The sequence below is a fragment of the Sapajus apella genome, unplaced genomic scaffold (assembly GCF_009761245.1).
Source record: "Sapajus apella isolate SASKATOON/1434 unplaced genomic scaffold, GSC_monkey_1.0 scaffold168, whole genome shotgun sequence".
In the NCBI taxonomy this organism is placed as follows: Eukaryota; Metazoa; Chordata; class Mammalia; order Primates; family Cebidae; genus Sapajus; species Sapajus apella.
Window position 1 is genome coordinate 401,707 of NW_022437108.1, and position 21,950 is coordinate 423,656.

Sequence of the window (21,950 nt, forward strand, 5' to 3'; positions counted from 1 at the left end):
CATCCCTGTCACTGATGGTCCTCAGGCAGGAGGACTTACCAGGCAAGGGCATGCTGGCAAAGCTGCTGGTCAGCACCTGCCGCAGGGTCTCCAGGTGCTGCTGTAAGACTGTGTTGCGGCTCCGCTCCTGGATCACATCCACCTCCAGCTTCTCCACTGCTGTGCGCATGCTCTCCACGTGCTTTTGCAGGGCTGCATTCCTCTCCTCAAACTCCATGTTGGATTTGCGAAGCTGGCGGAGCTCTGCCTCCCGAGCTGAGGACATATATCCCACAGAACACATGCAGCGCTAGAAGGAGTCTCTGAGGAGTCCCAATGACTCTTATAGGGAAGTTCTGCTTAGCTGCCTCTAATTTGGCTACCCCACCTCATCTCCCTATTCTCATTACGGCATTCCAGATAGCAATTTCAGCAATGAAACGCGTGGCTCCCCAGAGCTATTTTAATTCTTAAAGCTAGTCATATTCCATACATAAGACTGCAACAGTTTCAATTCCCAGTATTTTTTTTGTTAGTTTTTGCTTTATAAAATTGTACAATGAGAAGCCTGAGGGGTTTTGCAGGGGGATCCTGGGAGACTGGCCAACCACAGCTATGGGTTCCAGTCTTCACTACAGTGGGATCAGAATTGCTCTCATTTTATATTTTGGACTCCCATGTAAGTTTTTGTTTGTACAAAGGGTTCCAGGCTAAGAGTCTGAAAATAAATGAATCTGTGATTGCATTTATTTCCTTTGATCCAGAGATCAAAGAAGGTTTGACAACAATGGCCTAGCTTTCCTTCACTGGTCTTTGAGTAGCTACCTTTACCATTGAGTGAAAGAGAGGCAGTTCTTCTTCTTCTAGACTAGTCCTAAGGAGGGATATCACTACCATTGCTTTTAAGCAATGAATTCCTTCTGAGAACTAAACCCCCTGTCAAAGCTCTGAGAAACACGGAAAGAAACTTCAGTAATCACCTTTGCTATGGTTCAAGAATTCCTCTGTGAATATAGGGATGTCAAAAACAGACCGTTCCTTCACCTCTGTTTCTTTCTGTGAATCAAGAGAAACAAAACAGTTAATTCTTAATGAAGCTAAATTAAATAATAGTGCCTGAAGATGCAATGATCATGTCTTCTTTAAAGAAAGAGTAGGGTGAGCAGGAATCAGTCTAGGTGAGTCTGTGAGGGAAATGTATTCACCTTTTCACTGGAATCCAACTTTCATAGAGCTTAAGCAGGTGAAGTATTCACTTCTCTCAGGTGTACAACTACTGTGCAATCAGAAACCTTAAAAAAAAAAACTTACACAAATTTCCCTAATGGAGAATTTGAAGCCATTTCTTAGCCTTATGCTTTGAATAGTCAACAGTATACAGTTGTGAAAGTGACTGCAGCGGGAACTGAGAAAGAGTAGTTTTTTTCCCAGTCACTTTTTTTAGTTATGCATGTAAAATGCTCCCTAAGATTACATAATATAAATTTGCAGAGTGGACAATAAGAATTTTAAGCAGAAATCTGCCTGCCATGAAAAATAAATATGATATTCGATTGGTACTTCTATTTACTAATGAGAGGCAGCCTATCTTTGGGGTCTTCTACATTTTCTTTAGACTCAGGAAAAATAAACAAACAAACATACAAGACCAAGAAATCAGAAAAAAGCCAAGCTCCAAATACTAGAAAGCAAAGGATTATGTAAGCTACAAAATAACAAAGCCTAAAATTAATTCACCAATAAGCCATTAAAAATTAAAAAGTCTCATGAGACCACTGCAAAATATATTCCACAATGATCCTTAAGAATAAAGTCGATAATTCAAGATGTTTGGCTGTCAATTCTACAATGCATTTGAAGTTGAAAGCATTGTGAATATTATTGTGAAAGCATTATATTGAAAGCATTGTGAATATTTAACTGTCTTGGCATAATGTTCAAAATTTTCCATAACGAAGGTAGTAAAATGGCAGAAAGTGAGAACTGAAGAAACTGTTAGTGAAATCTTAAGAAGAGCCCAAGATCTTTATAACATGAAAAACATGTAAATATAATACCTAGATTTCATTCCTATAAACAATTGTTTAAAGCTAGATAGAAGGTATCTTTCCTACTCTTGTCATCACTAGTTTTCTTTTCTTTTTTCTTTCTTGAGACAGAGTCTCTCTCTGTTGCTGACGCTGGAGTTCAGTGGTGCAATCTTGGCTCACTGCAACCTCTGCCTCCCAGGTTCAAGCAATGCTCCTGCCTCAGCCTCCTGAGTTGCTGGGATTACAGGTGCCCACCACCATGTCCAGCTAATTTTTTTGTATTTTTTAGTAGAGACGGATTTCACCATGTTGGCCAGGCTGGTCTTGAACTCTTGACCTCAGATGATCCACCTGCCTTAGCCTCCCAAAGTGCTGGGAATACAGGCTTGACCAACTGCACCTGACCTCCACTAGTTTTTTAAATCTTTGAACACAAAAATGACTTGGTGCCCAGTAGAAAAGCTAAGCAGTTTACAGCTGAAGAGGGAATTCTGACACCTGAACGAGCTCCTGTATTCATAATGGTGGCTGCCTAGTAAGGGGGCTAGGCTGTGTGAACCACCTGCCAATGGCAGCTGAACAAGAAAGACACTTAAGATGGACTCTGAAAAACTATGTCATTTCAGAGCACTTAATTTCTACTTTATATTTTTCTTCCTAATGAAAAAAAAGTTTCTCAGAACAATTTGAAAATAAACAACAAAACTATCAGGCGAAAGTCCCAGGTTTCAACATGCAAAGCTCTACCTCGAGCCAGTTCCTAGGGGATTTCAATGGGAACTAATGTTTGAACAAGAAAGGCTGGTTCCATCCAGCAGGGATCTCAGCCATATTTCACAGTGGCTTTCTCTCAAATCTGCTGGCTTCCCATATGCTTTAACTGTTACTGGGCTGCTGTAGGAAAACAAAACCTATGATACATAATCCCAACACACACAAGGCATAACAGATCCAAACGTAAGTCCACAGATGACTTAGCATAAAAACTCAGGGCATCATCATCCTATCTTATTCAGTCTCCAGCTTAACTGCAGTTACATGAGATCAGTTACCTAGCTATACGTCTCAATATCTGCCAGTCAGATGGGTAAGTGGAGATGCTTGGCTCCCATTACCATGGTACAAAGATCCCTCTCCAAGGTCTTGACTCTCTTCAGACTCGTAAATCTTTTCTCTTCTTTGCCAGAGCAGTCCAAACCAAGCTAATTACATAAGGGCAGAGGACAGCATCACATAGGTGCAATAACATACTGCCCCTTGGTACAGATTCTTAGAGCGCAAAGTAAGAAACATTAAAGCAATTAAAAGAAACTGTTCAGTCTCTGAAAGGTAGCAGAGAAATTCTACTTAATGGAAGAGTGGTAATAAAAACCATCAGCGCTCTTCCATTACTGAGCACATTTCTCGGCATGGAGAGGATCCTCCTGGGGGCTTGGATGTACTTAAGCTGCTCCAAGGATAGCTCAAGGGATTAAAATCATAAGGATTTGATTACCTCTTCACCGAAAAGGTCTAATTTGTTCAGGCTGAGTGTCATTTTGTCATTTCTCATAAATTAAAGGAGAAACAAAATTATTGTTTCTATCTTCGTTTTCACATGAGATACAGGCACTTTCTTGAGAGTGATACCAGCTAACTCTTGGGTCTAGAGGGCTGGCTTTTGATTTGAGAGGAGTAAGAATATTCTTCACATTGGTTTTCCATTTTATATATTGAGTGGAGGTTAAGAGAAAAGAGGCCTTTTTGAACTGAACCTATTTTGCTGTGATCTAGGATCAGGGCCAGAATTTCAGAGGGTGTGATATGTGCTTCTCTCAAGAGCCTTTTACTTTGGAAAATGCTCTTAAGATTGTGTACTGGCCTGAAGTGCCCCACTGCTGTCAGAATGGCTTTCTGGTCAGCATTTCTTTAGTGCTAACATGCCCTCTCCAGTACCTGCCTTGGTAACAGTGACTTAGGGATCCAAGTTTCATTTAGGAATACAATAGGTTTCTTCACTATACACAAACCAAATAGTTTTTTACTTAACTGGCAACAAATTTTGCTGACATCTTGGGCAACCAGGCCGATTTTTACTTTCGACACTGTGAAGTTTATGCTATGTAGCATGGCATTGTGCTGCCAAGAATGCTAGACTGTGACAGAGAAGGCCTGGGTTTCAGTCACAGTCCTGCCTCCAGTTTAATTCCATAAGGGATTCTGGGCAATTCTTTCCATTCTACATACTGTTTTAGGCAAGTAACTTTCCTCACTGGCAAAATGAGGTGGTCCGTTGAGAGGATCACTGAGATCTCAGTGTTTTACTCCTCATAGGATAAGTAAAGGGAAATCAGTATGTATTTAGGATCTTTGGCCTTTAGACACTGCCAGATATTTGCTCTTTTATTAAAAACTTACTCATACCTCTGCTCGAACGCTTTTATCCACCCGAAGGTCCCCACAAAACCTAGGTCATCTTTAAGTCCTGCTTCAATTACTCCTTTCCATGGGCTCCCCCTGTGGCTGCTTTTCCCCCCGTAGTGCTTTCTATTTCTCTGAACTCTTATTATACTAGGCAGTTATATGCAAGAAAATTACTGGGTAACAGTGTTTAAAAACAGTTCTAAAACTTTCAAATCAGTTCTTTTATATTGCAATTGTTCTAAAATTAACTAATTTAGGAAACCTATTATTCAGTGAAAAATAAAAATTGATAAAGTAAGGGACATTAATTGGGTCAACAATCTTACTAAAGGAGCTTTAGCCTCCTGTGGGCATACACATACACAGATTTACAGAACCTACTGTATAACCTTTTAAGAAGCAACTGCCGGCTCTCCATCTACTTACTCCTTTTTTGGTTTGGCTTAACGTGTCTAATCCTGTAACAGGGAAATACACAGAGACTCACTTCTTTTCACAAATCATAGAAATTAATATCAAATTACAGAAAGTCATATCATAATGTATCTTCACTTCTCAAATCATCAGTAGCAGGTTCTGTGATGCTGTCTAAATCTACATCTTCTCTGACTGCAACTATCAAGTTTACCAAAGACAAAAATGCTACATATAGTTTGGTCAGCAAAACTCATAGTGATGAAGTGAGTCAGATGATTGACATCTATTCAGATGACTGACTAGAAAATGTGAGATCTAATGTTTCAGATTACTGTCCAAATTCTCTTTGGTAACTGTTTAAGGATAGAGAAGGAATAAAATAGAGGAAAAAAAGAAGTATGGAAATTTCATTATATTGATAGCTGGCACACAGAAAAAGAGAGAAGTAATTATACAAATGTCTGCTAATATGTAAAGTTTGCAGTATTATGATTTAAAATACAAAGAACACATACAAAGTTTCTCCAGCAAAATAAAACTGTAACATTTTATTCTAATTAGAACATAGAATGTCATATATAATTACATTTATATAGGATTTATCTGAAGAATAAAATGCAAATATTTACTATCTTCTCACTTTATAATTCATGGATGGTAATAACATTTATTTGACCTGTGAATCTGAATCTTTTCTTTATGTTTTAAGGTAACCAACATTTCCTTGATTTAGTAAAAACCAAATACATGTAAAAAATTATTTTTGTTCAAATTCCCAGTTATTTTAGGTCAACTTTGAATAGATTCTTGTACAAAAATCATTATATACAAAATACCTTCTCCAGGCAAGGGTATCATGCTAGGTGGTATGGGGTTGGATATAAAGATGGAAACTAGACTGTACATGTCACAGAGATTACAGCCAAGGAGTGCGTGTCCTCGAATTACCTCAAAACCCCTAGGTTAGATCAGCTAAGCATGTAAGAGAAGTAAAGAGAGCCATGAGAGTTAAAGAAGTTGGAGGAAATGAGAAAAGTTTGAAGGAGAAAACAGAATTTGAAGTAACACACACATACATGCACAGAAACATCAGCCTAAATCCTATCAATGGGGCTGAACCAAGTGGGAGGAGAGAGGCCAGTATACAAACACATGCTAGTAAAGTGAGGGAACAGAAAAGGGGTTGTTAAGAACTGAGATACTGTCACCTGTGCTCTTCAACACTGTACTTGAACAGTTCATTCTAACCAAATGCTGGATTCTTTAAATAATAACTTTTGAGAGTCAGATTAAGGTATTTGGTGATGATAAACTATGGTCAAGTTATAGCTTTCAGCTAGCCTTCATTGCTATACCTCATTCCAAATTCCAGCCATCTTTGGCATTTAAAGCCAATAAAATTCTTGGACCACAGGAAAGGATAGTGGTTAGGGGCTACAGTTCAATGGCAGACACACAAAGTGTCTGCCATATGCTAAGAAACCCCGACCTAAAGCATCTCATTTAATCTGAATTATGGGATAGGAAATACTCTGCCATTCATTCAGAAAAAAAATCCAACAGCATTTCAAAAAGCAATATATATATATATATATGCACTATGTAGACAGATGGCTAATTACCTCATGATCATGAGTGGCCTGCCGGGCTGCATCTAAAAATACGAAAGAATAAGAGAATATTAAATTTAAAAAGAAAGCAATAACAGAACCCGAGTATATGACTGTGCCAAACTATAAAACCTGCTGGTATATGTAGATTCTCGTAATATATGATATTTTTCCTTAAGGCTTTATTAATCAGTCAGCCAACAAAAATAAGGGAACCCCATACCTACAGAATAAATAATTAGGCATAAAAGAAACAACAGACACAGTTCTTAACTTTGAGGAGAAATGGGTGGAAGAGTGGGCAGAAGACACACACCAAAGACTACCTGCAGAACATCTATAATTTTAGCAGGCTAGATGTCCAAGTATACAGAAGACGCAATGGCTAAGGAAAAAAAGGCTAGTTGTGGATAGTGCTTCAAAAAATGACACATGAATGCCTTAGAGTGTTAAAGGCAAGTTACTGATATAATTTCGTAGACATACTTGCTTATAGGCAGAGAAATACCTAAACTGGGAATCAGGAAAAGAAGGGCAGGCAACTAACAGGGATCTTGGAGGACAAGCCAAAATCATTGATAACAGATACAAAAACCCAGCTGAAATTTCTAAATGAGAGCAATGTGATTTTATTTTTATTTATTTATTTATTTATTTATTGCTAAGTATCACAGAAGAGAGCAATGTGATTTTAATAAAATTCCAAGATAATGCTTGTAAGTGAATACTGGATAGTAGAGAGACAACAGAAACACATATTTTATAGCTACCACTCTTAACAGTTGACTTTATGACACTCCATCACCCACAACAAACTACAGGTACATCTGATTCTGGTCCTAATACCTTGCCTATGAGATTTGCCTTTCTGACGGTCCTGGGTTTTCCTGCTGAAGACCTTGTAGGCCTCAGTTTTCTGATACTGCTCCAGTTCCTTCATGTAACGCTCCTTATCTCTGTCTGCTTCATCAAGGTAGCGCTAGGAAAGAAATGCACAATTATTTTCAAGAAAATGAGATCTTATTTAAATAAAATTAAATTACCTATTTGAAGAAACCAGGACAATTAGAACATGGAAAGAAAAGAGTATAGCGAATATAACTTAAAAAAGAATCAGAAAAACAAGAGTTGTATGAATAGAATATAACCTCTCAATTATAAAAGAAATAGGTCATTGTGAGTTTTTAGACTATTTATTGCCTTTTCTAACTTAATGAAGACAAGTTCTATTGAGATCATTCTTATAAAAAATTCATGAAGATGATTAGAGTTATTCTTCTAACCCTACAGACAGAAGTACATGGCCACTAGTGTCCTCCTGAGATCTGCATACCGCATAGGCACACTTAAGTCTTCCCAGGGGAAGGAACAGAATATGACTTTGTTTCACTGTCTCCAGCCCATTTTGAGGGGATGATGTCATATATCAGTTGGCCCTTTAAGAGCCAGAAGATTGGAGCACTGAAGCTGGGAGACATAAAGAACATAAAAAGAATGACCCCATCCTATGGGCCTAAAAATGGACTACTCTGAGAGAACCTATATCTATATGCTTTGATTGCTTTGTGCTATCAATTATTTAGACAAAGTTCATTGATCTACCAGGATTATTTTCTTCAATGCCTTGCCCTTTTCATTCATCAAAAAAAAGTATAAGAAAGTATAAAAATACAGCTTCTAAATGAACAGAAAACAGACTCAGAAATTACGTGAAACACCTTGTCCCACATAAGAGCCAGATGTAGGGGATACCCAAATGGCCAAATCTGGTACAATTCAGGCACCAAAATAATTAAGTACAGTAATAAATTATAAACTAGTCGAAAAAATTCATACTATTATTATGATTTATAATAGACATAATACCAGTGATTTGCTACCATGCCAATAATAATAGGTAACACAGAAATACAATAAATGGGGGTGGGGCCAAGTGTGGTGGCTCACGCCTGTAATCCCAACACTTTGGGAGGCCGAGGCAGGTGGATCACCTGAGGTCGGGAGTTCATGCCCAGCCTGGCCAACATACTGAAACCCCATCTCTACTGAAAATACAAAAATTAGCTGGGCGTGGTGGCGTGTGCCTATAGTCCCATCCACTTGGGAAGCTGAGGCTAGAGAATCACTTGATCCTGGGAGGCAGAGGTTACAGTGAGCCAAAATAGCACCACTGAACTGCAGCTTGGGCGACAGAGCAAGACTCCGTCTAAAAAACCAACCAACCAACCAACCAACCAACCAACAAGCAAATAAATAAATGGGGGTAGAGGTTGGGCATGGTGGCTTATATCTGTAATCACAGGATGTTGGCAGGCTGAGGCAAGAGGAGGACTGCTTGACCCCAGATGTCTGAGTCCAGCCTGGGCAACAAAATGAGACACTGTCTCTACAAAATATAAAATAATTAGCCAGGTTCGGTAACGTGTGCTGCTACTAGGAGGCTGAGGTGGGAGGGCTGCTTCAGCCCAGGATGTCAAGGTTGCCGTAAGCTGAGATCTTGCTTAAGATTAGAATGCTGAAGGCTAACTGGTAAACATGAAGAGAGTGCTGGAGTTGGAAAAATCATCACATTGTAACCATAATAATAAAGATTAAATCAGGCAAAAATAATCAATGGACGCTAAATCTAGGGGAAAATGTTGATGTAGAACAGGCTATTTGTATGTCTTAAATTTTCTCCCCCTAGACTACTTATTAATGACAAAAGAATTTAAATAATATAGCAGGTAAGCAAAATTAACATTACCAGTGAGAAACAAAAGAACACTGTGTACCTGCACATGTGATATACTGGGTACACACCACTACCTATGCAAGTAATCCTACCAAGAATGCATGACCTTAATCTAATCACAAGGAAACATCTGAAACGTACACAATGAGCAATGTTCTGTTAAAAGTAAAAGAAGTGAGGAAAGCAGAAGGGAATTGTATTTAAAAAAAAATCAGCGTTATAAAAGATAAAGACTGGAAACATCCCAGTTTAAGCTAAAGAGACTAGATTACTAAACACAAAACCTAGACTGGAATCTGTACTGAAAGGAAAAAATGTTATAAAGAAATGACATTAGGCCAACATATGGATGATAAAGTATTGCTAATACAAAATTATGAAATTCATAACTATACTATGGTTACGTAAGAAAATATTCTTAGAAATACACAGTGAAATATTATGTGGGTAAAGGGCTACAATGTATATAATTTATCCTCACATGACTAAAACAAAATTTTGTGTGTGTCTGGATGCACACATGCATGTGTGTGTGTGTATGTATGTGAAAGACTGAGCATGCAAAAGTATAAGAAAGACTCAGCATATTGTAAGTACATATGCAAATGGAGAAATGGAATAAAATGTGTTAACACATGAATCTGGGCAAAGAGCGTTTGGATGTTCTTTGTACTATTTTTATGTTTTTGTAACTTTTTGTACATTTAGAATTATTTCCAAATAAAAAATTAAAAAAAAAAACAAAAACACAAAACCTTTGTCCTATGTAATAGTGGTTATCCCACAAGATAACCACAGTTGTTTTTGCATTTTTGTTTATATACTTCTCTATTTTCTGAAAAGAATCTAAATAATGAGCTTGCATTTATTAATAAAGCAAAAGAAAAAAGAAAAGAATAACACAGTATGTACAGCACACTATCCTTTTCTATAGTGGTGCCAAAACAATGGATGACATACACTGCTTTTACTAGCTTGCTACCACAAACACAGAGCTTCAAGTTGCAACTTAATCTGATCTCTTTGAAAATTTCTGAATTCAATTAATTCCCAGGAGAGTATTTTTCAATTTGGTCTTAGTGTCTGGAATCCTTTGAAAAAGTGTAAGTCATAAAAGAGTTTAAGACATAAAAGAAATATAGATATCTTTCAGATGCTGGGAATGCTGGGAACTTTTAACCCACAGCAACTCCCACAGTCATGTCCATTACTCTGCTTTAATGGTATTCCAACCAGCTCATGGCTATCTTGTCCTTAATTCCCCTCAAATCTCTCTAACAAATGGATTCATTTCAGTTTGGCAATCAGGTTAGTTTCTGTCGTAGAGGAGAAAGAATTCAAGTCGTTCTTGCTTTATTTTCCATAGTAGGTGAATTTGCCAGAACGCCAATTAAAAAAATGCATTAAAGCAGTTACATTTTTTTCTTAAAAATCTTATGTGAACTGCAGAAATTGGTCAAGTAACTTTTTCTCATTTAATTCAAGACTTCATTTAACTCAATGGAATACATTTTATTGATAGATTCCTTAATTTCTTAATATTGAACCACTTAAAAAAATCTTATGTGAACTCAGTGTATAAAAAGTGTGCTGCTTTGGTTGAGGGGAGTCCTAGACTCCTTTCCTGCTCATACCTTTCTAGCAAATAGTTTAAAAATCACTAAGCTAGAGAAAATTGCTATGATGGACCCTGTTATTCTGGTCTCCCAGGCACTGTGACAAAATTGCAGAATCAACTGTCCATCCTCTTTGCTTTTCTTATAGAAGTTATTTCTGAGATATAACAGAAACCAAACAAAAGGTCAGGAATAAGAACAAGTACCTGTTTTTCCTCAGGAGGCAGTTTACTCCATTCATTGCCTAACATCCTTGTGATTTCTGGAAATGGGACTTCTGGTCTCTTTGCTCGAAGCTGTTCTCGACGCTCATTCATGAACCGAACATATCCTGTAAGGGGGGATTTGGGTGCATTGCTGTCTCGAAGAGGTTTCTTCCTCTTTCTTCCTTTGGACCAGCCTCCTCGTTTACTTCTTTGCTACAAAACAAAACAAAACAAAAAACAAAAAACCAAATAACCACCACCTCCCAAATACCCAACAACAACAAAAATAAACAACAACAAACAAAACAGGATTAAGAGTTGCAATTTGGCCCTTGATATTCAAAGCTCTCCATAGCCGTTGTAGGTATTATACAAATGACAGCAATGCAGTTTTTGAGCAACTCCAGATGTTTCACTTGCAAACTCTTTTATGTACACTACAAAATGTTGCACTAAAGGGCCATTTTTATGCTAATCTCAACATATGGGAATAAGAGGTGCCATGATCACTCAACTTTGACCTTCACATGGATATGACTGTCCCACAGACAACTGTCAGGTCCTGATTCCTGACAGGAGAGTATCCAAATGGGAAATCCAACAGCACATGCAGCACTGTGGCAGAGAGGCAGACGTTGTCAGCAGATCCAAGTAAGATGGTGTCACATGCACCATGCAAAGGAAGAGACAAGTTGTAGCAGAGATTAAAAATAACTCACGAAGGCAGTTGCTCATTGATAACTTTCAAAGGCTGGTTTATTTACTATAGCAGATAGCATATGGAATATTAAATTAATATCTGTCTCAGAAAAATATCAGTAATATATCCAAAATGAAGACTAGGTCTTTGGCTTGACAATCTGTTCCTTTAGACGTATATTTTATTTTAATTTTTTTTGAGATAGAGTTTCACTTGTCACCCAGGCTGGAATATAATGGCGCAAGCTCAGCTCACTGCAATCTCTGCCTCCCAGGTTCAAGTGATTCTCCTGCCTCAGCCTCCCAAGTAGCTGGGATTACAGGCATGCACCACCACATTCAGCTAATTTTTGTATTTTTAGAAGAGATGGGGTTTTGCCATGTTGGTCAGGCTGGTCTTGAACTCCTGACCTTAGGTGGTCCACTTGCCTCAGCCTCCCAAAGTGCTGGGATTATAGGCGTGAGCCACTGCGCCTGGCCTAGATGTACATTTTATAGTTAGAGGTCTTTGTATGTTGAGTTACCAGTTAAATCAAAAGACTGAATCATCTCTGAAAAAAACTAAAGAAACAAAAAGGACTGAGGTACACTGATGCCTCACCACAGCCTTTTTTCTTGGGCCCTTTCAATAATATTTAAGGTACATCATATTTTTACTTTCTAATTTTACAAATACATACAGCCCTATCAGTTAATGTTTTATGGATACAAGAATTCTTATTTCTGTCAAGAGAAAAATAAATAAACAGGGACAAAAACGTCTAAATACTAATTGTAGTACTCAACTCCTCCAAATACATATAAAATGTATGATAATTCACCATTGGGCAAATGATGTATTTGGTATCAGTTTAAAAACAAAAAAAACAAAACAAAAAAAAAACCTAGTTACATTGAAGCTACTGTGGACTGGGCATGGTGGCTCACACCTGTAATCCCAGCACTTTGGAGGGCCAAGGCAGGTGTATCACTTGAGGTCAGGAGTTCGAGACCAGCCTGACCAACATGAGGAAACCCCATCTCCATTAAAAAATATAAAAAATGCCCTGGGCATGATGGCATGCACCTATAATCCCAGCTACTTGGGAAGCTGAGGCAAGAGAAAAGCTTGAACCTGGGAGGTGGAGGTTGCAAGCGAGCTGAAATCATGCCATTGCATTCTAGCCTGGGCAACAGAGTAAGACTCCACCTCAAAAAAAAAAAAAAAAAGTTATTTGGATTTTAAGGTATTTAAGAAGCTTTAAGCATTCATTATCATCTTTTAAAATGCCAACAGGATAGATGAAAAAATTAGCTGCTTTTTTTTTTGAGACGAAGTCTTGCTCTACAGAGGAAGAGTGTAGTACAGGCTAGAGTGTAGTGGTGTGATCTCGGCTCACTGCAACCTCTGCCTCCTAGGTTCAACAGATTCTCCTGCCTCAGCCTCCCAAGTAGCTGGAATTACAGGTGTGTGCCACTACACCTGGCTAATTTTTGTATTTTTTAGTAGAGACGGGGTTTCGCCATGTTGGCCAGGCTTGTCTTGAACTCCTGACCTCAGGTGATCTGCCCGCTTTGGCCTCTTAAAGTGTTAGGATTATAGGCATAAACCACGAGCCCAGCCAGCTTTTTAAAAATAAGAAACAAGACAAAAATCAATAGTGGTACTCTTTTTGGCTAAAAAAAAAATAAAAGAGTGTTTTAAAACATTGATAATGTAATCAGTTATTTGCAAGAAACACTGAAAGTCTAACCAGGACATGACTGCCCTGGCTTATATACCTTTGTGTGGGGTAGGGAAAGGTACCATGGGAGGGTGAAGAACTTGGTAAGTAGTATGAATCTTTTGGGCACAGAGGACTCCATGCAGCAGGACTTGGTAAGCAGAGTGTGGCCTTAAGCAAGTGCACGTACACTTCTCGTTAATTACTTATTAATGGTTAAATAATTCACTCACTCAACAAGTACTTGTTGATCATCTAATATGAGGTGGGTATAAATTTCTTAGGGAACAGGGAAAAAAGAGTCTACCTGTCTGTGTCACTAAAATCGTTCATATGGTTCTGTATAAAACAAGAAATAGAAAACAGAAAATTTTGCAGGTATCAGCCTAAGAATGTAAGAAGGTCAGATGATGAGCACCTTGATCAACATACCTTCCTTGTGACTGCTTCTTCAGAAGTTTCAGAAGATAGAACAGAAGGAGATACTTCAGCTTACCTCATCTTCATGCCTCTGTTCACTGCCTTCTGCTGCATTTGAAGACTCACTTGGAAGCAACTGACCTTGGGAGAGATCCTCCACAAATTCTGGATTGTTGGTGGATGATGTGGCACCACTACTGTATGGAACATCTGGGTGGTTTAACCTGAATAACAGACAGAAGTATCAACAACACAAAAACTCCACCTATTTACCAAGGTTCTAGACAAATTTTCCTGCCAGCCAAAGCACATGCCAGTCCTTGAGTTAATTCTCCCAATAATCTGTATAAATGTAAACAATGTCTTCACAGAAGTTACAGAGTGTTTTAAAAAACTGGTTGCAGTCCTTGATTAAACCAGGTCAGTTCCATGAAGACATCTCCTACCAAAAACAACTACAATCTTTTTCCGAAAAGATGGTCACCCCTCAACAGTGCAGTGGTGTGACTTCATGTTTTAGTTCTGAACATGCAATAGAATCTGACTTTTACATGCTACCTTTCGTGTATCTCCAAGGTAAAGGGAAAACACTATTAATGAAAAAAGTGAATAGGAATGGGAGTTGTAGAGGCAGTTTGCCAACTATCACAAAAGAGTTCTTAAAGGGTGTAAGAAAAATCTCTTAATGGTACATTTCATTGGCTATTTCTTCTTAGATTATAGCATTTACTAACAATCAGGTCATCTAAGAACAATGTTATTAAGTTCAGTAGGTTTAGGCATACATGTTAATAAATCAGATAGATGTACTTATTTCCTGCTCCCACTATGTTCCAGATGAGTTAACAAACCAGATCTCACCCTTCTGAAGAGTGAACACAAGAAGGTACAGATGATGGTAGGGTCTTAGACGGACTTACCTTATTACATGTGAACAAAGGAATAGAAGAAAAGGTAACATCATGTGCTAGTATTTTTGTTTTTGTTTTTTGATTGGGGGAGGGGTTGGGAAGGCAAGAGTGGTAGAAAGATGGGTAATAGAGTAATATTTAGTCATTATTCTGAAAGAATACACACCCCATAGTGTTATAGGGAATAATTACAATGCAATATAAGTACCAGAATAAAGGCTTGTAAAAAGTAGCATAGAGGTATGGTAGAAAGTATGAACTGCAATAGATTAAGTGAGAGACAAAGGCAGGCAGGAATCTGAGCAGAAGGGAAGCTAAGAGATACTTAAGAGACAGAATGGCTAGGTATGGTGCCTCACGCCTATAATCCCAGCACTTTGGGAGGCCAAGGCGGGTGAATCACTTGAGTTCAGGAGTTTCAGACCAGCCTGGCCAACACGGTGAAACCCCGTCTCTACTAAAAATACAAAAATTAGCTGGGCATGATGGCATGTGCCTGAGGTCTGGAGCTACTTGAGAGGCTGAGGCAGAATTGCTTGAACCTGGGAGGTGGAGGTTGCAGCGAATGGAGATTGTACCACTGTACTCCAGCCTGGGTGACAGAGTGAGACTCTGTCTCAAAAAAAAAAAAAAAAAAAAAAAGAAAAAAAAAGGTAGAATTAAGAGAACTTAATGACTGACTGACAGTAAATAGTGAGGGAAAAGATGAGTGAAAGGTAATTCTCAGGCTTTCCACTTGATGGCTATGTACTTAATATTAACCAAGGCAAGAACAGGGTGTGTGTGTGTGGGTGGGGGGGTGTGTGTGAGGACAGACAGAAAAGAAAATGATAAATTTGAAACACCTGTAGCATAATTAAGTAGAAATGTCCCACAGACAACTGGAAACATGCCCCAGGAGAACAGAAGTGGAACAAAAGGGTATAAAGATGGAAATAATGGGCAGTGCTAGATACTCTCCAGAAAGACAGTGAGAAGAAGGAAGTCAGGATAGAACTCGGCTGAAGCAGTATCATTATAGGAGTAAGGTAGAAAAACTAAGAAAGGAGATTGAGAAGACATTAAGAGACCTGGAGAGAAGACTATTGCAGAGGCCAAGGCAGGGAGACTTTTGAGAAGGGTAGTAGCTAATCAAGTAAAAATTTGCAGATGTTAAATAAGACAGGCCAAAAAGCATCTGCTAAATTTGAAGACCTGAAGGTCACTGGCAATTTTAGGAAGTATAGTTTTAGTGGAATTAGGAAAATAAATCCTAGATTACAGTGGACTGAGAAATAGATGAAAACAGGAAGCAGACTGTCCTGGGAATGAAAGAAATTATACTTTTCTGACCCTTTCTAGGAAACATAATAGATAATTTTAGCAGGAGGTTCCTATATTTTTGAGATCCTAAAAAAGAGTAAGTAAAAGAAGCTATGAAATCAATGCCAATCATTTTCTCTGAAAAGAGGTACCATCGAGATCCAGTGTGATCTCTGCAGTGCTGTTTCCTAAGTATTTCAATCATTTTGGATGTGTTAGGCAACTTGTTCTTTCACTGTCATTCTCATTTCAACTGTGCCATCAGTTTTTAAGTTATTAATTCTTGTACATTCTTATTTCAGTAAAATAAGAGAACTAGGTTTGGGAAAGAGTAGCAATCCTATGAATCCCTGACTTAAGTGGAGAGGAATCACATGGGGATTCACAATCCCATGAATCCCTGACTTAAGTGGACAGGAATGGCCAAAAGCATCACATGCCTTCTTGATGACAAGTTGGATGAAGACTAGAAAAAAAAAGGAGATCTTTTGTTACCATGAATAAACTATCCATGTTCCTAGCTAAAGACAACAACTCTTCTATTTGCACCCTTGATCTCACACCCTCTTGCCTACTCAGGGGCAGATTTTCAGCAATTCTGCCCTTCCTGGCAATGCCAATTCTTTTCTTTCCATAGGATCAGCCTAATCAGCATATACGTATGATATTAATTCTCTTAACACAAAACTAAATGAAAAGAAAAAAAAACTAAATTCCACTTCCAGTTAAGGTCCCAATTTTTCTCCTTTCCTTCACAGCAAAACCCCTGGAAAGAACTTGTTTATACTTACTGACTTCAATTTCTCTCCGCGCTTAAACCCACTCCAAAGAGATAAGTGCTTATAAGTCTTGTCAAAGCCACCAATGACCCCCATGCTAAATCCAGTGTCATTTCTCAGCCACCATCTTACCTGATGTACCAGAAGTATCTGATACAGTTGATCTTCTTCCCTCCCTTGAAATACCTTTTCTTTTTTCTCACTTGGGTTCCAGGACCCCTCACTCCTCTGGCTTTTCTGCTACCTTTCTAGCAACTCACTTTAGACTCTGTTGACCCTTCCTATTCTGTCCGCCTTTCTTTTTTTTTTTTGAGACGGAGTCTTGCTCTGTCGCCCAAGCTGGAGTGCGGTGGCACGATCACAGCTGACTGCAACCTCCGTCTCCTGGGTTCAAGCGATTCTCCTGTCTCAGCCTCCTGAGTCACTGGGATTATACTGTAGGTGCATGCCACCATACCTGGCTGATTTTTGTATTTTTAGTAGAGATGGGGTTTCACCCTGTTGGCCAGGCTGGTCTGAACTCCTGACCTCAGGTGATCCACCCACCTCAGCCTCCTGAAGTGCTGGGATTACAGGTGTGAGCCACTGCACCTGGCCTCTGTCTGACTTTTAAATGCTAGTGTATCCCAGAGCTCAGGATTTAGAGCTCTTCTTTCTTCCATCTATAGAGTGCTCATTTCTCTGGTGATCTCATTCAGTCTCATGGCTTTAAAGGTCAGTTATGCTGGTAAGTCCCAACTTTCTCTGTCTAGCCTAAACTTCCCCTAATAGCAGGACCTGATATCAAACTGCCTATTTGACATCTCCACTTAGATATCTAATAAGCATCTCTAAATTAAATTTCCCAAACTGAGCTCCTACAATGCCTTCCCACACTTGTTCGGTTTTCCCCATCTAAGCTAATGGCAACTCCACCCTCCAGTTGCTTAGGCCAAAACTTTGAGTAGTCTTTGACTGCTTTTTTTCTCCCTTCTCACATTGCTCACCTGGTCTTTCAGGCAAATCATGTTTGGTATACCTTCGAAATATATCTAAATTCTATATTTCTCACTACCCCGCATTCCCATTGTCTTTGAAACACAGTCCAATGAGCTTTTTATCCTTACTATTCCACCAAAAACATCTTGTGATGATGGTTCTTTGGGCCATCATCTGTCTCCTGAATTATTTTAAGAGCTTCCTAACTGGTGTTCTTGTTCCAGCCCCAGCTCCCTTCACTCTATCCTCAATACAACAGAAGGAGCTTATTAAACAGTAAGTCAGATCATATCATTCTGCTTGAAACCCTCCAATGCTTTCCCACTTCATTCAGAGTAAAAGTTAAAGGGTTTATTTTGATCTGTAAATAATATTTTGAACCCTATGATCTAGTCTCTTCTTACCCAAAGTATGGGCCTCATACCAGCAGAACTGGCATTCTCTGGAAGCTTGTTAGAAATGTAGAATCTCTGATCCTAAGTCAGATTTGCTAAATCAGAATCTGCATTTTCATCAGCTCTCTAGGCAATTCATATGTTTGAGAGGCACCGATGTTGTCCTCTACTGCCTCTCCTGCAGCTATGTGCTGCTCTAGTCACACTGGCCTCCTGGCTGTTTTGATAAGATGGAAACTCTCCTGCCTCAGGACTTTTGCACCTACTGCTCCCACAATCTTCCACAGAAAACTGCATGCTAGTTGCCTTATTTCCTTCAGGTCTTTATTCAAGTCACTTTCTCATTAAACACTCTCTGAGCCATCCTGTCTAAAACTACATCCCCAAACCCCTCCTATCCCTTTTTTCCACTTTTTAAAATTTATCCTGTTTATTGTCTGACTCAACAGTAGAATTGAAACTTTAAAGGGCCTAGGACTTTTATCTGTTTTGATCAGTGCTTTATATCTAATGCCTGGAACAATGGCACATGTAGACACTAAGAAAGTTTTTATTGAATGAATAAGTAACTAAGCAGCCTTTAAAATAGTCTTGGAGAACATTTTCATCTGAGTAGTGAGGTCAAAAGGCAGATATTAATGAGGTGAGAAATAAATGTGAGGGAACGAAACAGAATTATAAATATAGTATCTTTTTTAAAGAGCCCTAAAGAATATTAAAATAATTCATCTTAGGGATTAGCTAGCACTTCAATCTATTAGTGAACACATTTTCTCTTTGGCAAATATTTTCTAAATATCTAGAAAAGATAAAAATCCAAGTGGAACAGAGATTTTCAAGAAAAGAAGTGGACTGCTGTTATTAACCTTTTTCTATATTTCTTTACATATTTGTCCAAAGATTCCATGGAAGGAGAAGGGGGTGGAGTGGGAAAAGGAACAGGAGTCAGCTAAAGTTCCTAAGCATCTGGAATAAAAAACCATATTAAAAAAATCTGATCTTTAGGAAAAAACTATTTTAATATCTGTGGCAATTTGAACAGAAAATGCATTTGTTTTTTTTAGAGCTAGATTTACGGCAGGTATTTCCTTAACGGTGACTGTATAATTGCCTTAACTGGAGTCACCAATGTTTGCTAGATCCTACATATTGTTGTACCAGTTCAGAAAACCCAGAGCACTGCACAAGATAACTGAATACAGATTACAAAGTGGTTTATGATGGCTGTCAGTCTCTTTACAAAGTGAAACAAATGCACCCTCCATTCTTATGATATCAAACTGCCTCTTTAGGACCTCTCTTTGGTTAGAAGCTTTGTTTTGATGCCTATGAGCGGTCCAAAGTCCCAAAACATGTGCTTACCCAGTGGTAGCCAGATCATTACTCTCCTTGGAGCCATCTTCATCTGCAAAAAGGGGCGGGAGAGTGGAACTCGTCATCAAGTTTTCCATCCCTCTGAAAGGAAGAGAGAATTTAAAAACAAAATTAATGGCTTAATTACTTCCAGTTCAAGTTCCACTAATTTAGGAGCCAGCCTTCCTGAACTTTATCATTTAAGCAACAAAATAGAAACTGACCTACATATTTATTTTCTTGACTTGGGCACATCAATTTAAACTGTATGGTGAATGGGCCTTTTAACCTTGGTCTTATCAACTGACCAGACTGAAAACAAGTTAGGTTTTAACAACTGGGATGTGGTTTGGAAAATTCCTTTTTATTTATCCAGAGTATCTTCAAAAGCATTCTGCGTTTCCTGTAGACATTTTTTTTTTTTTTTTTTTGAGACGGAGTTTCACTCATTTTACCCAGGCTGGAGTACAACGGCGCGATCTCGGCTCCCCGCAACCTCCGCCTCCTGGGTTCAGGCAATTCTCCTGCCTCAGCCTCCTGAGTAGCTGGGACTACAGGCATGCACCACCATGCCCAGCTAATTTTTTGTATTTTTAGTAGAGATGGGGTTTCACCATGTTGACCAGGATGGTCTCGATCTCTTGACCTCGTGATCCACCCACCTCGGCCTCCCAAAGTGCTGGGATTACAGGCTTGAGCCACCGCGCCCGGCCCTCCTGTAGACATTGTTAAGCAGAGTAACTCAGAAGCATTGCCACTCTGAGCAAGTTATTTAACCTCTCTGAGCTACAATTTCACCATCTTAGACAAAGACAAGATTGCTGACTTAACCCAAAGGGTTATTGTGAGGGATTAAAACGAAAGTGCTTCATCAACAGAGAAAGGCTAAGGTAGTAAGTGCACTGAGTATTATATAAAGAAAGGTATTGTTATTACAACATTACCAGTTCTCAGTCCCAGATGAATCATCTGTAGATTAAATGATGGCAAATTGAGCCCTCCAAAAGGAAATATGCAAAGGAAGTACAGGATGGAAGGCATGCTGATGTGGTCCTGAGTCAAAGAAACCACACTTCCAGGTCAGAAATATGCTCCACATACCATCATAACCAAAAGCTGAAATAGCATGCACCTGAGTACAGGAAACAGCTAAGCTTAATTGAAGAAAACAAACAAATCACAAGAACTGAAGTTATCGGACTGAAAGGATAAAAGGACAAAGTGACAAAGAGAATAATTTCATTTAGCATATCACTATGAAAAACAATTTTTGCCTTTCAAGGCTTACCACCAAGGGCATCACCCCAGAGAGCTAAAAGCAGCAGCTTTCCATTCATCATGAAAGGGATATTCAAACAAAACATTCAGTAGTGACCCCAAACATCAGCTACTTATGTAGAACTGCAAAGCACTCAAGAAAAAGAGTGCCTCAATCAACCGCGAGAATTGAGAAGCAAATTACGAGAATTCACTTAGGAGCTTCCTCAGCAGTTATTTCAGGTGTTGCTGCTAAGGAGACCTAGTGAAACAGCAATTAAAAGGGAAGCACAGCAGCAAACCGGGGCCAGGATCATTCCAGAGGTGGAAATATGAAGAAAATGCTGACGACACGAATACCACATTCTCCATGTTCAATGGAATAGTTCATTTCCAAAAGATAACACTGATGTTTTATTCCTTCTTCTTATTATTTTCACTTCTAAGTCTGTTATTTAGCAGGCCAAGTTCCATAAATAGCTTGATGGGAAAAACATCTCTGTCCATACATTACCCAGAACAGTAGGTAAAGCATGCAAGGTAGAGAGGAACTTCTCACTCAACCAGAGTAAGCACTTTATTCTACTGTAGGAATGCTTATTACCTCTTTTCAGTTCCTTCAACATAAGGTGTTTACAAGTGGAACAGCTCTAATAAATACCACAAAATTCCATTCTACATGTTTTACTGAATAACCCTGACTCAAGTGTACTTAAGTTTTAATTCACATTATATAAAGACCAGATTAGAGTCTGGGCTTTCAGGGCTACTAACATCGCCTCACACCATTGCCCATGTTCATTTCACCAAAAGAAAACTATAATGCCTGTTAGATACCATACAGACTAACCACAGTGAGCAAACATTAAAATGGCCAGGTATATACCTAAAGGAACCCACTTGACTGGCTTATTATTACTATTTTTTGACACAGAGTTTCGATCTGTTGCCCATGCCTCCCGGGTTCAGGTGATTTTTGTGCCTCAGTCTCCCGCGTAGCTGGGATTACAGGTATATGCCACCATGCCCAGCTAATTTCTGCATTTTTAGCACGGACAGGGTTTTACTATATTGGCCAGGTTGGTCTTGAACTCCCAGCCTCAAGTGATCCGCCCACTTCAGCCTCCCAAAGTGCTAGGATTACAGACGTGAGCCACC

General features: G+C 38.9%; 1 protein-coding gene across 2 annotated transcripts in view; it reads right to left on the reverse strand.

Annotated features, from left to right (window-relative positions):
- Positions 1-21,950, reverse strand: part of HMG20A (high mobility group 20A) — a 69,336-nt gene that overhangs the window by 7,047 nt on the left and 40,339 nt on the right. For both annotated transcript variants that reach the window (XM_032267293.1, XM_032267294.1), the window contains 7 exons: positions 19,545-19,637; positions 13,894-14,041; positions 10,996-11,208; positions 7,286-7,418; positions 6,452-6,483; positions 960-1,035; positions 40-255 (listed from right to left, as the gene is read on the reverse strand). In XM_032267293.1, the coding sequence (XP_032123184.1) occupies positions 40-255; positions 960-1,035; positions 6,452-6,483; positions 7,286-7,418; positions 10,996-11,208; positions 13,894-14,041; positions 19,545-19,633 (907 nt within the window). In that variant the 5' untranslated portion in view covers positions 19,634-19,637. The remainder of the gene's footprint in view (positions 1-39; positions 256-959; positions 1,036-6,451; positions 6,484-7,285; positions 7,419-10,995; positions 11,209-13,893; positions 14,042-19,544; positions 19,638-21,950) is intronic.